Raw genomic sequence first — 18,508 nt, 5'->3', positions numbered from 1 at the left:
CCAGGAACCTGAAGACATCTCATTTCTGAGCAGCAAGATTAAATCAACATTTAGATTCATCTTTCAGAAGCTCCTTTGCTGCTTTCTGTGCTGCAGAGCTTGCCAACAGCAGGAGCCACCAAGGTCCAGGATAGCCGTGATACCACTTTACAATGGAAAGTAACCACCTAAATGGAAGCCTACACCCTCTTCTCAATAGACTTCGTTATTTCTCCTTCCCTTCTAAAAATTCCTAAAATTGGCAACCAAAAAATCATACAACCTAAATGGTTTACTTTCCACAGATGTATTTTAATATAATTCAATAAAAAAAAAATTAAAAAAAATGTCTGCTGTATATCCTATTTTAATATTGGTTTGGATTTTATAAAAGGGAGGTTGATCTTCTCGTATCTTATGCTAAAACTAAATTATTGTCCAATAAAAGCAAACAACCTACCATTAAAATAGTTTACTGTCCCTGAAAAGATTAATGCATAAGTATATTATGCCTTTTTAATGCAGTCAATTGAGGCTCTTTTAAAGGGGGCATTCAGCAGCAACACTTTGTCAATGTTTGTGGTAGCAATTTGTTTTATAGTAACATAGTTACATAGGTTGAAAAAAGACATGGCTCCACCAGGTTCAGCCTTTCCCATGTGCGTAAATAGCTGTTGATCCAAAAGAAGGCAAAAGAAAATCCAGTTTGTAGCTCTTTCCAATTTTGTAACAAACTAGGGAAAAAAATCCTTCTTGACCCCAGAACGGCAGTCAGATCTCTCCTTGGACCAAGAAGCTGTTTCCCAATTTAAAAATTATCCCTGAATATTATGTTTTTGCAAGTATTAATCCAGTTGCTGTTCAAATGCCTGTATAGACTGATAAAACTACCTCTGCAGAATCTCCTTTCCTCCAGTCTAAACGCGTGACCACGTGTCCCACGCATAGTCCTGTTTATGGATAGGTTTCTAGACAATGGTTTGTATTGGCCCCAAATATATTTATATAAAGCTATCAAATCTCTTCTGATGCGCCGTTTTTCTAAACTAAACAGATTTAAATGTGTTGACCTTTCTTCATAACTAAAGTGTTCCATTCATTTTATTAATTTTGTAGCCCGCCTCCGCACCCTTTCCAGTGCTATTACATCCTTCTTTAGAATAGGTGGCCAAAATTGCACATCATGTTCAAGCTGTGATTTATAAAGAGGCAAAATTATATTTTCATCCTGCAAATTTATACATGATTATACCTTACTGGCCTTAGCAACTGCTGACTGACATTGCACATTGTTTTCTAGTTTGTTGTCTATAACAATTCCCAAATCCTTTGTTGTTTTTCCTAATTCATTACCATTTAGGATGTAAGCTGCTTGTGCATTCCTTACCCCAAAGTGCATAACTTTGAATTTATCTACATTAAATTTCCCCAAAAATGCACACCTCTAAAATGCAGCCTTTTTACCAGGATGACCAGATGTCAAAATTCCAAACTGAAAAATGTGCATGTCCCAACTGAGGCCATTAAGACCCTAAACAACTGAACAATTCTATGCATGGGTGGCATCACTGTACTCAGGACATGTTGCTGAACACATATTGATGGCAGTGACACATACCAGGAGCTGTAAATTTATACCTGAAGCACAATAAGTGTACTTAACTTGTGTTAAGCTTTTTTAGATGAGTAAAGTACTTTACAAATAATAGGTTTTAGATTTTACATTACAGACAGAGCTATTTTTTTTGTACCTTTTGTGACAATGGTTGTTTTTATGGTGTTTGTGTTTAAGTGTAATTTGTTATTATCCTAATTTTTTATCTCATTTACTGTACCCGAAATATATAAACTGAGGATTCCATGCATTTTAGCTATGGATTGGCGCATGGAACCTAAACAATGTAAGACAGATAAAGGTTTCTCTGGATTGAAATTACCGTATTTGCTCGATTATAAAACAATGCTCTGAAAAATCCCCCTCGTCTTATAATCAAGGTCATCTTCTAATCAGACCTCATTCTGCTGGGGCCAGGCTGCTTACCGGGCTTTGGTCTCGAGCAGCGTCCAGGAGAACAGGAAGCTAGCACAGTCCTCACATAACTCTGTCTCCTCCCTCCTTCCTCTGGGGGCGGGGCCAGAGAAGTTGCTCGCACAGCCGGACCCCTGCAGAAGTCTGCGAGTGGGAGATCTGCAGTTCAGGTAAGGGGGTGGGGGAGGGTTTTTGCACAAGTATGGAATGAATGAGTATTTAAATGTTTGTGAATGAGTGTGTGTGTGTGTGATAGCATGGATGTGTAAGGGGGTGGGGGTGGTAGCATGGCATAGGGAGGCTGTAATCACACTACTATCATCCACAGGTTCCAGCATGTACTGGCTGCCTTGGCTTGACAGGAGTGTGATTGCTGTTAGCAGTTATATATATATATATATATATATATATATATATATATATATATCTCCAGAAATGCATTTTAACCCCCTATATGCCCCTATATCCCCCTATATGGCATATAGGGGTATAAGGCATATCATGGGGCAGAGGGGCATATAGGGGGTTAAAAGGCATATCATGGGGCACAGTGGCATATAGGAGGGTATAAGATATTTCTTGAGGCAGAGTGGCATATAGAGGGTTAAAAGGCACATCATGGGGCAGAGTGGCAAATAGGGGGTATAAGGCATTTATGGGGGCAGAGTGGCCAGCCTGGGGGCAGATGTGCATAACTGGGGGGGGCAGGTTGGCAAATAAAAGGAAATAAAAAATATATATTTTTCTCAATCATAGCTTTTATTAAATATGAAAATTAGTTTATATGAATTAATATTTACTAGTAAACCTTTTTTCTTATAGGGTTGTCTTATATTCAGGCTTTTTGTTTTTTTCCTAAATTAATATTTTGATTTTGGGGGGTCATCTTATAATCAGGGTCGTCTTATAATCGAGCAAATACGGTAATGTGATATACACATTTAATACTGCACCATTTTTAATATTTCCTCTGTGCTTGGACTTTTTCTTTACTACTCCTTTTTGCCTACACTTCCCCTAGGAAAACAAATCTCTTCTGGATTCCAGTAGCACATCACAGACTAAAATTAACCATTCCTCTCGGGATCTCTCACTCTCTCTTCTAATTCACCCCAGGAACTGCCTGGAAAATTCTGAATTTGCATACTGATCCCATCTCACTACTTGAAGTTCAATATATACATGGCTGTCTCCTCTATCCTCAATTCTTTATCACTGTTGAAAATTCCTCAATCAACCCAACAGACCAAGTTTTCCCCGCTTTACTGGTCTCTCCAATGGGTCCCCATACCCTCTGAAAACTACTGACCCTTACCTGCAAAGCCTTTGACAATAATGTGCATTCTTATATTTCTGTGCTAACCCCTAAATAATCTCCTGACCACTCTCTCTGAACTTGGGTCTGTCTACAACCGTTATGACTTCTTCCCACTCATGTTTTCAGGATTTGACCTGTAACTGGCATAAAAAAACACCCACCTATTCTGGGACAGAGAGAAGGCATCCCGCAAGGTAAATTAGTTGGCTTTTTTAATTTAACTTGTAATATACAGAATTGTCAAAGCTAAATGTGATTAAGATTTTTAAACTAAGTAAAGTTTGCTTACTCATTTTCTAAAGATTTTAAAAAACAGATTTATTGCTTCTCTAAGGAAGTGTTGACTCTTTATAACAGCACTGACGGCTTAGAGACCATCTGGTCCCCATTGCATGAGCACTGCTCTAAGAATTCTGGGAAGAACCCTAGGGAAACTCATTTATTGTGAGGACATGTTGGGCCCGGTGTCTGTGAACAACATGTGAAAACTTTGGCCAAGCTACTTAAGTTATTATTATATTGAACCTTTAAAAAGTATTTTAGAAGAAAATAGTTGCTTTAAAGTACCCGGTAACTATTTTTTTTTTTTTGATTCCCTGTGCCATACAGGGCTTTGCTATGCATAGGGCTCTAGTGATTCCTTATAATAATAATATATATATATATTTTTTTTTTAAATAAAATTTTAATGGTTTTCTGCATAGAAAGTGATTAAAGTCCTATTACTTTGTATTGGTTGAAATAATATAAATTTTCCCTTCAAGGTACAGCCTAACAGATAGAAATCACATTCTCTTTAAATCATATGCATTTTTAAAAAGGACTTTATTTACAAAACAGAACAGAAGTAAACTGTGACATTACCACCGAGGCAGGAATATCAATTAAGGTAGTAAATTACAAGACTTTAACGTTAATCATCAATCTGAAATTCCTATAACAATTACTGCCCCGTGGGGCTTAATCTGATATGCTAGAGAATAATAAGCAATTAGCCTACAACTAAAGTGCACAAAAATAATTTTATGTTATTGTCTTCAGGGAGAGGTGATTTTGTAACTTGATTTATGTTGTTTTTATAGTGCTAGGTCTTGTTCCCAAAAGAATATGATCTTAGAAACGTATAACACTGGCAGAGTTCATAGAGGTAAACATCTAATAAAACATACTTAACTATATAATAAGATATAAAATCTCATATATTGTTTCCTATAATATTATATTATTGATAGCAAAATACTAAAAAGCTCAGGTATTACATGGCTTTCAGGAAAGTACAGGAACACCATAGGGAATTACCTTTACATCGACAAATAAGCAGTGACCAATTGGCCCATTTAGTGGTCTGCTCATTTTGAATCATGTTTACTTATACATTTTTTAGGATAGCTTCAGGCACATTTAAAGATTAATCATTTTTAACCTAACACTCCTTTTACCTAATGTCAAAAAAACAATAGCAATATATACATAAAGTGGACGGTGGTGGCAATAGGGGTAGTAGACACAATAGCCCCCTGGGTGGACCTGAGTTAAAGCTTTGGGCCACTACTTGAAGCCTTTGTTTTGTGTTTTACTTGTAATTCCATATACAGCCACCAGGGTGACTGTTGGATCCTTTTATATGCTTTCTTTTCATGGAGTTTCCTATGAGTTACTTTTCTCTAAATCAGTTTTTGATGGGACTTGACGGCACATATACAGCATTTTGTCTGCCAAATACTTCTTTGTGCTGCTCTTCTACTGTCATCACTTGACTGGGCACATCTAGGAATATCTAGATCTTTGTGTATCTTAGACTTTAGGGAAAATGTAACATTAAAAAAATATTTCATATAATGCAAATCCTTTATCATTAATCTGAGGATAAGTTATTAAAGGAAATTCCATTACTTCTATTACTTATATTCAGATATAAGGGATTGCTACACTGACTCTTTATGCATGACTGGAAATTACCGTATGTTCCTTATTACATACTGTTTTATTGTCAGGAACTATGGTTACCTATTTCATGCTTACTGCCCAAAATGTAAATCAGGTCTAAGTGAACTGAGCCCTAGTTATACAATGACAACAAACAAGGCTTTCCATTTTAACCAGTTAATGGTCAATGGAATTAAGGAGGAAATATCATTTTAGATAAAATTGTCAGCAAGTATTCCATTAAGTAGATTTAATACTACTTTAAGTGATCTTCTTCAGAAACTGTCCTTTTCCCCAACAGTGAAAGTAGTTGAGGCCTGTACTGTAAATATAATGTAACTATAATAACCTATCCTTATTTCATGATATTAGAGGTCTGCCGATAGTAGATTTTCAGCAACTATATCACACTCCAAATATCTGCAATTTCTGCTACTTTTCCCATTGCCATTTCTGTCACAAGTTATCGGTAGTTTACATAAATAAACCTATTTATATTAAAGCTGCGATGGTGACAATTCTCCATTTAAATCTACCGTGTTTAGAGGTAGATCTTATCGTCTTTATCGAGGTAGGGAAATTCAATCAGCTTATAATTACTGAAGTATTGTTTGAGTGATATCATAATCTCACCAGACTGCAACTCAATAATTACAACTCGTTTAACAAAAACAGATTATTAAGAACACTTTTTCTTTTCATTAAGAAATGATCTAACTAATTCCCTGTTTATAAAGACTGCTGATTATATGACAAAATAAAAGTGGTCACACTGCCTGATTATTTTACCTGTTTAAAGAAAAATTGCTGATTCACATTTTTCTAAAAAAAAGTTCCTTTCAATTTTGAAAGCGTGCTCCCATAGAAATTAACTATTAATTATTAGAAAATAAAATTGTTTTTAATGTTACCGGAATATCCACTTTGCAGCATGAGGTGGTCAAATGACAGCTGCGACAGAAGTCCATGGTGCGGCTCTCAGGGCTGGTCAGGGAAGATCAGATGATCTCAACAAAATAACACTTATTGAAAACAACCCAACAAAAGTAAACAAAAGATGATGTGCAGAATAGATCATTCTTTTGGCTTAAGGTTTAGCCATCTGCTGACACAGTTTGGAACGCTATAACATTTATGTAGAATTTTTTTTTTTTTTTTTTACCGTCAACAAGCTTAGTGTCCATTACGTTAACAACATTAACAGGAACCTGCGCTCATTTTGTAAATTATCTTTTTATATGAAAAAAATAACAGAACATAGATAGGCAAGAACAAGATACGCCAAAAAAGCATCAAAGCATTTTTTCAATGCATATTTTGCTGAGCTATTCATGTATGCAAGTCAGAATTTCGTTAAAGGAACACTCATGTATTATATATATATATATATACGGTATATATACATTATAACTGGCTGAGGCCAATCGGTTGCGGAGTCAATGTCTACCATCCCATAGACTTAAACATGGAGGTTAGAGGTCAGTGCATGAGAGGAAAGTAACATAGTAGCAAAGCTCTTAGCTAGGACCAAAGTGAATCCGGACTATATGATATTGGAGACCCTTGGAGAAGCTGGAGCAAGTGAAACATGCTCCCAAACGGCCTCCACACGAGTTACTGAAGCTGTGCCTCAGAATATGATATCATATCCCAGTGTTCTGCTTCAATGCGTCACTAGGTTCTGCTCCAGCCCCCGCCTGTGAGTGGTAGGCCAGCCATTGTCCTGATACTATTGTCCTTATACACCCCCTGTCTTACAGGAAGACTGCATGCAAGCCTTAAGAAGAACTTTCTACACTTACATTTAGGTACAACCTAATCCATCGTGCTCCTACCATTGCTGGAGAGAGGGTTGGGGTTGTTTGGGAGGGGTATTGTGTTTATTACTACTTTACATGTTATAACTCTTTTACTACTGCTGGCATTAATACACATGGGTATCTAATCTTGCATCTGACTGTCACTAATATTTTAAAGGCCCTGGTTGGGGAATTATAAAACCTATATTCTATGTTTCTAACCAGATGGAGATATCTCCATCAGTTAAAGAACCCCAATCTCGCCAAGGCAGTGACCACAGAAGAGCTGTGACACATCCAGCTGTAAAGCGGTTACATATATATCCGCATTTACTGTCCTCCCTATGGGAAATTCTCTACCATGAAGTCCTTCGCTGATCTCAAGAAGCAGGTATGACCATATTATACAAAATAAAATAAAATGAAGGACAAGTATTGTAAGGTCACACAAATACTAATCAGTTACCATGAAAAACTGAATTAAATGACATGCATAAGCTTGCAAACTTTGAATTACAGATTCTAGTACTTATTTTCATCATTTCAGAAGCTATTGCGGGCTTTTTTCACAGCTTTGCTATTTGGGGCACATGCAGAGTCATAGATTTTACATATACATTTATCGCTATGGAGGCAGATTTTCCCGGCTCTTAATTTGTTCCAGTGCCTTATGTCCTTACTTACATGTCTCTGCCTGGAATTCAAACTAGGATTGTTTTGACATCAGAGTATTTATGTATATAAAACTTCACATGACATCATATACAACATTAAGAAGAAGACTCATTATTTTGTCTCCATGATGGAAACTGCACCAAGACATTAAAAATGAAAAAGGTCATAAACCCTACAGAGTTTCTGGGTGAGTGTGCAGCTTTGGTAACCCACTTTCATATATGAGATCAATGGGGAAAATGGCATTTGAGCTTTTTATAGGACTATATAAAGGAGCAGTTAAAGACCAATTTAAAGCGCTCTGTTACATAGATCACTATAATTTAGGAAGCTGTGTCTGGGAAATCATTTTCAGACAGCATTTTATGTCACCAGCATGAAGTTACTTAACTGAACTAAACATGTGTTTACAGCACATTTAGAAAATGCGTCGGCGCAACATACATTTCTAACACTGAAACAAATAATATCTTCAATATTAAAAATATAAACCAAAACATTCAAATAAAACATAACATAAAAATGTACTTAACATTAGTGTAATAATTGCAACCTTAAATTACACCCGTCTTTATGTATAGATCACATAGTGATGGTTTCTGACAAACATCTACACATAGTAGCAAATGTGGTTATATATACACCAGCGGTCAAAAGTTTGGAGTCACTTAAAAATTGCCTTGTTTTTGAAAGAAAAGCAAATTGTTCTATTAAAATAACATGAAATGGATCAGAAATACATCACAGACGGTGTTAATGTTGTAAATGACTACTGTAGCTGAAAACGGCTGTTTTTTAATGGAATATCTTCATAGACATACAGAGGCCCTTTATCACTCCCATCACTCCTGTGTTCCTGCTTTGGCTGATCCAAGTTTAAGTTTAAAAGGCTAATTGATCATTAGAAAACCCTTTTGCAATTATGCTACAGCTAGAAATTTCCTTGCTTTCCACGGCTAAGTGACCCCAAACTTGTGATCCAAATATTTGTAAATAACATGCTATGCTGTATGCATTTTGGTAACACGTGTAAAATACTGAACAGAGGGCAGACATATAATTTGACTTTTTGATTAAAGGGACAGTTCAGCCCCTACATTTTTTAAGATACACTGAAGTTCATTTCGTATAGTTAGAAAATGAGACTAGATAGATAGATTTAGATTTTCTTCCAAAAATGTTTTGGAGACAAGAGTGATTTCAATCCTGCTTATCATTCTATTTAGGATTCTGCCCTGCGTGTGATCCTCTTTCATCTGTAATCCGATGCACACTTAGCCTTGTCAGCATTTTCTAAACCATCAGCAGATGGGTTCTAGAATATAACTGGGTTTGTGAGACTTCTGTGTTCCAGCAATATTTCTAGGGCCTTAGAATCATTTCTGCACTATTCATATTGGTAACAGCAGTTGACTAATCTGGATATTTGGATTAAACTTTCAACAATCAGTAACAGCATGTACTATTCGGTGTATGTGTAGCAATCAGTGTGAATCAATGGTGTCTCAACAGACCCTCGACTGCAGGATTCACCAAGCCAACACTTAAGCTAATTAACAGTAAGTACCGTATTTGCCCGAAAAAAGGCCGCACCCCCACTTTAAAGACTTAAAGCTGGGGGGAAAGTGCGGCCTATATTCGGCACCAGGCAGGCAGCAGGGTTAGGATACAGATCCCCCGCAACGCTGCAGGGGACCTGCATCCTACTCTCCGATACCCTGAGACAGCCTCCCCTGCCAGCGCTTCCCACGGGGGGAGTGCCGGCACGGGAGATTGTCTAGGCGCATTGTGCAGACGTTCACCGGCATCGGCGATGCGAGCGTAAACAGAGGGCAGTTTGCTATTTGCTTGGAAAATAGGTGGGGGTAGGCAGTGGACCAAATATGCAAGGGGGACACCACATGAACTTAAAGCTGTCATATGACATATGATGGCTGGGTAGGCATAGCCTCCAACAGTCCGGACAACTGGGTTTATATTCCTGCTGCTGGCCATTTCTCAACAAAAGATATCGTTTTTTTAGCTAATACAGTGCCCAATTAGGTGGAGTATTATAATAATAATGTTTAATCACAATTCAATACATAGGTAAAAAGTCCTATACAATCATGTGTGTTTAGGGGATGTGCAATGCATTCAGGGGGTGTTTAGTGTACATATGGGGTGCATGAGTACTGAATATAGAACACATGTTGGAGATGTACAGTATTTATGCTCTCTGTAAATAAGAGAAATGTAAACTTTTTGTAGAAGCTCTGGTATCAGATGCTGTATAATCCAATGCTCCTGTGCCTTACTAGTTAGTGATCCCATAGTTTGAAAAAACTCTTACATATGAGCTGGGTAAAAGGGTTATAACACATGTGGTATGGATAAGATAACTTTGGTATTATAGAAAGACTTAAAACAGCTCAAAGCTCTTAAAGACTTATTTTGCAGAGAAGCTATCACCAGAAACATATGTTTTAGGTTTTTTTTTTCTTAAAACATACCTCGCATAGTGTAGTATACCATTTTCTTTCATTTAAGTTTCTATTGTGTACTTACAAAAGAAAAAGAATATGGCTTCTGATAAGCCTACAATTAAGTCTACACGTAGCCTGCAAAGAACCCTATAATACTAATATAATTATATTTTTTTTTACCTGAAACACATCTGTAACAGCTTTCAAGCCACTTTCTGTAACATAAAGAATTGATGATGCCACTGTGTTTTTTTCCCTGGCTGTGAAGTGTTCACAGACAACCGGAATTCTGAAATCATGCTGTAACTGTATTTATGCGTTATAAGCATTTGTGTGTTTATCATTGTGTCTAAATACATGCAGTTGTTCCACTCAGTGAACATCATCAGGATGCTCATAGACAGAGAGCTTCTCACTTAAAGTCTATACATGGTAGGTGTACGATTGCCTGTCTCTAAACATATGGTATATATGTTTTTATATTTATAACATTAAGTGACACGTCTCCAATTGTGTGATCTATGCTGGAAATCACTGAAAAGCGAGGTCACGTCTTACCTGTCGGTTTACTCACGCCTAAAATCCCAGCCTGGCCAAGTATCTTGAAGACATGGTGTGCTGGAAACTGTTCAGCTTCTTCCCATTGCTCCACATAAGGGTTAATTTCAGTGTCTATAATCTACAAAATAAAATGAGATTAGACACCACACACATTATTTCAATTCCTTTATCATACAATATATAGCCATAAATATTGGGACACCTGACCATTACACCAACACGGACTTCTATGACATCCTTATTCTAAATACATAGACATTAATATGGAGTTGGTCCCCCCTTTGCAGCTATATATATTTATATATTATTCCATATATTTTAGATAATTAATGCCATGAACAGCCTTTATGGCACTGTCCATGTGTCTGGAATTCTATGTGAATATATTTGTTTCCTTCTTTTAGGTGGTATGCAGTGCACATACATGATCATCAGTGTCCACTATAAGGCTTTAAGAAGTATATTGTCTGTATATTGTCTGTATAAGGTACATATATTTAATTGTCCTTCGTTGAGCCTGACGGACAATTATCTCTGAGAATTATCAGTGATGCACTAAACAAGTGGTACACAAGGAAACTTAGATCATGCACATTCTCTTTTTTATGTCTATTTTAATCACCGTGACATCCTATTACAGTAATGCCCTTTCTATCCTCTTATTGCTGAAGAAATTCTATTACTACAACGGAAGGTAATTGCAATGGACCAAGGTTCAGAGTGCATGAAGCAAGTATGATTTGGAGCATTTCTCAGAGAAGACGACATCCCACAGAGATCTTCACAGACAATTGCTTTACGGCAAGGTTGGCGTCTACAAAGACACCTTAATGGCTGTTTTTAGTTTGCGGTGTTTTTTCCCCAAACACTGCCATGTGATATTCATTTAGAAATGAATATATACATAGTTGTTAAAATATGTTACGCCCTTACACGCACAACTTCAACATAAGGTCCCCTAACATGTCATTGAGAATACAAACAAAGAATTTGTAATGAGGAAATAAAAGAAAAAGCACCGTTAGGGACAATCAGCGGAAGCATTTTTTAAATTTCATGTTGATTGTTTCACATTTACAATTTTGCTTTTCATTATACGGCCCTTTATCTGATAAAGCTCCAGCAAAATAATCAGTATGAAACAAAAGCTGCCCTGCACATGGGAAAATGTATGTCGTCAGAGATTATTCGATATAAATTCAATTCTCTGTTATGTTCAAAGTGTAATAATCAACATAAACACAGCAGCCCCTATTTACGTCATATTAATATATCCCCGGGATCACTGTGTTTGTGTAAAAAAAAAAAAACAAAAAAAAAAAAACACTCCAGTAAAAATTCAACAAAAAGATTTGACTTCTTTGCTTGTTGTTGAAATTGAATAATAAAAAATATACCGTATTTGCTCGATTATAAGACGACCCTGATTATAAGACGACCCCCCAAATCTTAATATTAATTTAGGAAAAAAAGAAAAAGCCTGAATATAAGACGACCCTATAGGAAAAAAGTTTTACCAGTAAATGTTAATTCATTTAAACTATTTTTTTAATAAAAGCTATGCTTGAGAAAAATATTTTGGTTTTATTTCCTTCTATTTTCCAACCTGCCCCAGAATTTTCCAACCTGCCCCAGAAGTGCCTTATACCCCCTATATGCCACTGTGCCCCATGATATGCCTTTTAACCCTCTAAATGCCACAGTGCCCCATAATATGCCTTTTAACCCTATATGCCACTGTGCCCCATGATATGCCTTTTAACCCTATATGCCACTCTGGCACTTAGAGGGTTAAAAGGCATTTTATGGGGAAGAGTGGCATATAGGGAGGTTTAAGGCATTTCAGGAGGCATAGTGGCATTAAAGGGGTTAAAAGGCATTTCACAGAGCACTCTGCCTCCAGAAATGCCTTACACCCCCCATTTAACACTCCCTCCTCCAAACTTACCAGTGCTTCTGAGTTGGGGGGGCGCATAACACAGGAGGGTCCAGGTCCCCTGCATCTGAGCCCCAGGTGCTTAGTCCGGGCAGCATGTAGAGCTCCACGCGAATCGCGTAGAGCTCTACACGCTGCCCGGACTAAGCACCGGGGACTCAGAAGCACCGGTAAGTTGGAGGGGGGGGGGCATAACACAGGAGGATGCAGGTCCCCTGCATCTGGGTCCCCAGTGCTTAGTCCGGGAAGCGTGTAGAGCTCTACGCGTTTGTATCGCGTAGAGCTCTACACGCAGCCCGGACTAAGCACCGGGGACTCAGAAGCACCGGTAAGTTGGGGGGGCGGGGGGGTTAACACAGGAGGATCCAGGTCCTCTGCATCGCTGCGGGGGATCTGGATCTAAGTCTCATAATCAGACCTATTTGAGGTCTGATTATAAGACGACCCTGATTATAAGACAAGGGGTATTTTTCAGAGCATTTGCTCTGGAAAAAACCTCGTCTTATAATCGAGCAAATACGGTATATAGTCTGTGAACTCTAATGGTACGGATCATATGTCCTTATGGTCTTTGGTGCTTTCAATTTGCCACCTATAAATTTACATCAAAAACAATATGTCGGTACCATTATATGTCTGACCGCTACTGCAGTATATTGTGGCATTAGAAGGAAGCATATTTTGCCAGTACATTTATTTTAGGCAGTGGTCAAAATAAAGAATAAACTTCTAGACAGGGATCAATATTTAGCAGTGGAGCGGGTTATGTTGATTATTACTTGCTCTTCAACCCCGGATGATTAACCCTCAACTACTTCTACTCATCCCTACATCTTAGCTTTCCTCCCAGTCTAATACCACTTTATTTATTCAGTGTATAAATATCTGTATTATATATGAATACATCTTGAGAAGCTGATGAAAAAACATAGGGGGTCTCTAACGGGTTAAGCTTGTGATCTACTAGAAGTTAAAAGAATAGAAATAACCCCGTAAGGATGGCGGAAGGAGAAGGGAGAGATTATAACGAAAAGAAAATGGTGGCTCTGCCACAAGCTGACGCTCATCTCAGCTCCCGTGGTCAAACTAAATAAACAATAAACAATGGTTTTTATTGACAAACAAAACACAGTTTTAATAAATGCATGTATTCTAAATACTATAACGGTGCAAGCAGCAGTTAAATGAATCAATGACAAAAAGGTACAGAGGTTGTTAGACCAGCAGAAGATTTGCCTGCATTACAGAATAAAATAAAATGTTTGACACCAAAATGTTCTAAGCTTGTTGGCCTAAAGGCAACTTCAGCTCAATACGATGTAATATGCTCCTATACATTGTCTAATCTATAATCTTCCCACGTTACAATTAGATCCCAAAGCTCTTCTGTCTATTACTTCAGTTCCTCTGCAGCTAAAATGAATTGTGACACAGACTCAGTAATAAATATGTACTTACAATACGCAACACATAAATGCATAGAATACAATACATATTAAGTATGAATACACATAGTGTACATGTATATCTCACACTCCAACTGTAGCTTCCCCACATAATTCAATTTCAGATTTCTCACTCTTTCTTCTTTATAATCACTTTAGGCTATAACTGCATTATATTTGAATCAGGGAACCTCCCAAGGTAGGCTACACAAAGCTGTCCCTCTTCTGGGAGTTAGCTTTATGAGTGGTAGAGCTAGCTGGCAGTGGGGGCTAGTCAGGCGCATAACTGATGTCATTGGGTGGTCCCGCTGATGCCGCGGGCAGTCCCTCTGTAAGGGGGAAATGGGCAGGGAGTGGGGTGTGCCAGGACCCCGCTCCCGCGACCCAGAGGATTCAGGTGTTCACGTATTACCCTGTGTAAGGTATTGTTAGTGGGTGCCACCAAACATTGCTTCCCTGCCCAGAGAATGGTGAAACTACCCCAGAGACCTTGGAAAGCAAGGCTTCACCCACAGACTCTGGATCAAACCTGGTATGGTTTTTACTCAACATCAGGAAAAAAGTAAATATATATATAAAAAACACTATCTGTCCACATAATTCTCAGGTAGTACAACACAAATCCAATTGTATTTCCACAGCTTTTGTACAAAGCAAGCAAGCACCTTGACTTGAACATCCTTTCCTGAAAATGAAAATAGAACACGAGTTATTGATAAATGATATCGCAAACAAAACAAGCCTGATTTGGAGCTAAAGTACTGCTCTTACTAGTAGCTTTCTATTCACTTAAAATAATTGCTGAAAATTGTAGGCACCCATCAGGTGTTATCTTGAAATCATTAAATCCTGGGCAACAAAAGTCCTGCATTTCCTACCTTTGTAATCAGTGCACTTGTTCTTCTAGTGCTTTTTGAGCCTTTTATTATTATTTAAAATATACAGCTGTTTTATGGATATTGTACTAATAAAATAGTAAAATCTTGTTCTTAACCCTGCACGACTACCAGTAAACCTCAGCTACTCCTACTCATTCATACATCTTAGATGTGAAATTAAATTTGCTTTCCTCCAGTCTAATACCACTTTATTTATTTAGTGTATGAATTATTATATATTAAATAAATAAATCTAATTTACAACATCAATCTGTCTCTAATTTTTTTTAATTATATATACTATATACAGAGAAATACTCTTCAGTACCTCTGTACCTTCATAACTCCATTGTAAATCATGTTGTTCTCTATAGCATTCCATCCTAGTGACCTCCTGGCTTTTTCATTGACCCTGCATTATGTCTGGGAAGTAGAATTAAGAACCAGGTGATAAGTTGATGTTATTCTGGTGGCCAAACGGGTCGACCCTGTTCAGGCAGATAAATAGAAAAATATCCGCCACGAGTTTCGTGTGATCTGTTTTATTAGTCTACTTTAGCACTGAAAAAGTCACAATAAGGAGCCTAATCATACATAGCTTTCATTATAGATACAGCTGGAGACCCCTGTGTTAAGAGTTTTATTAATAAGCCTGAATTGTATGTTTCAGTCTCCTTCCTACTCTTGTCTGTTTAGGTGTATACAGATTTACCCACTAAAGGACCGGTCATTTTTTATTTGGGTACCAACATTTATCATCTGCAACACTTTTATCTGCACAACTTTGCACAAAGCGATGCAAATATGCCTTATCATTCCACGATATTTTCAACAGGGCTAAACGGGACACTATGAAACCCCATCCTGTCTGAGGAGCATGCGGCTTAATCATTACATAGCGTTACTGGGAGAAATGTAAATGTAATTTGTCTATAGTTAAAAACAGATTAAAAGAAAGAAACATAGCTATCACTCAAAGCAGCTCTAGCGGGTGGTTTCATCACTAAAACATTTATCCAATTATGCTTGTACAGGATTCTAAGCCCGTGTTTCACTAATTCCAAATTGGAGGATTATCCTCAAAGGGTCTAAATTTTTTCAGAACAACACATTTTCAGCAAAACACAAAGAAGAAACGGCTCAAAACACAATGAGCTTGTAAGGCTGCTAGAGCTTGCAATCAGTAATTTTGTGAGCTGGATGCAGGCAATTAGAACAAAAGTAGACAGCTATGACGAGTTAATTGTTAAAGGGACATTCTAGCAACCATATACACTTTAATGCATATGATAGCTGAGTGGTCCCTTAAAATTTTTATATGGTTCCTCCTGCGAATGCATGAAGGGATTCTGTTCAACACCCGTGAGTTCCAGCAACGGTTCAGCAGGGGTTCGGTTGGCTACTGATTGGCTACATCAACATGTTAAGAGCAAACTAACACATATTTAGTAAAATTATAAACATTCTGTGCCACTGCCTCTATACTAAAACATGCCCCCTAACTGTGCCGATTTGAGTAGGACAGTCCCGATCTTGGGACTCTGTCCCGCTTTGCAGGGGTGGAGGATGGGTGAGGGGAGAGCGGTACTCGCCTTGAGCACAGCTGCGAGGGGGCGCACAGCAAGCATGACTGTGCTGAGAAAAATGAAGTGGCGATGCAAGCGCGATGTAAAGTGCAATTGCTTGTATTGGTGAGTTCCGCAAGAGTTGGGAGGTATGCCATAAGTTTCCTAAAATGTATATCTACGTTGGTAGAATATATTTCTACATTAGTACATATACCTGGGGTTTTAAGGAAACCTTACGAGTTTCTAACACTAGAAGGGTAAGATTTGCAATGGTGGCAAGAATGTTGGAAGGTAAGCGTTATATTTTTTGATTTCTACTAATTTTGACTTTGGTGAGTACATATAAGTATCATTCTACTAATAACGTCTGTTTCATTGTCTTTGTTTCTTTCTCGTTTCTTAGAAATGAGTGATTAAGTGTGTTATATTAGGATCGACAGTAAAGGAAAGAGATCATCATTTTAAAATATTTAATGGGAAAATGCAAAATGGCAAATAGGAAAAATCATGCCGGACATAAGGATTAAGATTAACAGGAAGAAAGGTGCTCACATGGGATTGTTAATTCATCTTGAATCATTTCCTGGAAATATGATTTGATACAATTATTAATGGCTGATTATAATGATAGGATGTTTTTATATTTACATTGTTATATTTGCAATGATTTAAAGGGACACTCACTCCATCCTATGCACTTTAATGCATTTTACTACCAGTCAGCCCCGGTGCTGGCTCGACAAATGCTGGCCCTGTGTGCATGCACGACAAGCACTCCCATCGATTTCAATGTCAAGCAGCAAATCAATGGCAAGAAATCTCAGAAGAAGGGCGGATGCAGAAACAAGGCTGCAGCTTCTAGGTAAGGAAAGTCCTTTTTTCGTTTTGAAGAATACATATTAAAGTACAGTTTAAAGGGGGTGTTAGGGACATTAAACTGTCCCTTTAACATTCCAGTCACCATCCTGCGTTCCATCCTGGGTATTCTGCACATACATACATACCTGGGAAGGTCTCGGCTCCGGCTACCCGGAGCCTTCCCTTGCGGGACGCAGCCAGGACTGCACACTGACGTCAGCGCCGTTCCCACTGACGGCAGCGGGAAACACCCCCATGTAAAGAAAAAAATGAGCCGGGAGCGGGGTGTGTCAAGACCCCGATCCCGTAAACCCGGAGAAGCAGCGCTCAACCGGCAATCTCCAGGTCAAACCCGGAGAGCTCCCAGGTATGTGCTGCTCATACACAAGCAATAGGCCCAGTTTTGCCATCTTCTGGCAGGCGGCAAGCCTGCGTCCATGCAAAATTATATGACGTGTGTATGAAATTTGAGTTACATTCTTAACACATCAATTTCCTCTAGGTTGCTTGACTATCACTTTTAAGAAAATCCACCAGGCCATTAAAATGGTTAAAGTTTAGAATCTGTCAGTAAACTGTCAGAATCTGTCAGTAACATTTTTGTTATAGTTTGAAATTATTACATTAATTATGCATAGCACAGGGTCCTTAAAGTTCAAAATCAAAACTGGCAATTTAGTGAATAAATCCCACAAATTTATTTTTTGTTTCCAAACTATGATAGGCATTGCTATATGAATGATTTTATGGTACTTTATGATGTGCTTAAACGGTAAATAGGATAATAAAAATGTCCATGCTCGCATGCCTTTAATATTTTTTATAATGTCACCAACATTTGAAGGTGAGATGAAGCAGACAGGATTAATACATATCACAGCAAAAGCTTTTCAAGACCACTTGCAGAACCTGGAGGATCAGCTGAATATGTAATCTTATTTTCTGTTTAGTCGATCCTATTTGGCATTTTCCACATTCTTGACTTTGTTTCTTCGAGAGATAATGTCAGGGTCCATCATATCATATTCATCTGGCTGCACACAAAAATCTTACGAAATAAACAGACGGTAA

General features: G+C 37.9%; 1 protein-coding gene across 2 annotated transcripts in view; it reads right to left on the bottom strand.

Moving 5' to 3' along the window:
• The window catches only part of LOC128496678 (probable acyl-CoA dehydrogenase 6), a 56,179-nt gene that overhangs the window by 24,140 nt on the left and 13,531 nt on the right, over positions 1-18,508 (bottom strand). For both annotated transcript variants that reach the window (XM_053466427.1, XM_053466428.1), the window contains one exon: positions 10,750-10,870. In XM_053466427.1, coding sequence (XP_053322402.1) covers positions 10,750-10,870 — 121 coding nt within the window. The remainder of the gene's footprint in view (positions 1-10,749; positions 10,871-18,508) is intronic.

The sequence above is a fragment of the Spea bombifrons genome, chromosome 5 (genome assembly GCF_027358695.1).
Source record: "Spea bombifrons isolate aSpeBom1 chromosome 5, aSpeBom1.2.pri, whole genome shotgun sequence".
Taxonomy (NCBI): domain Eukaryota; kingdom Metazoa; phylum Chordata; class Amphibia; order Anura; family Pelobatidae; genus Spea; species Spea bombifrons.
The sequence above is the reverse complement of the archived record's forward strand: the minus strand, read 5'-3'. Positions and strand labels throughout refer to the sequence as shown.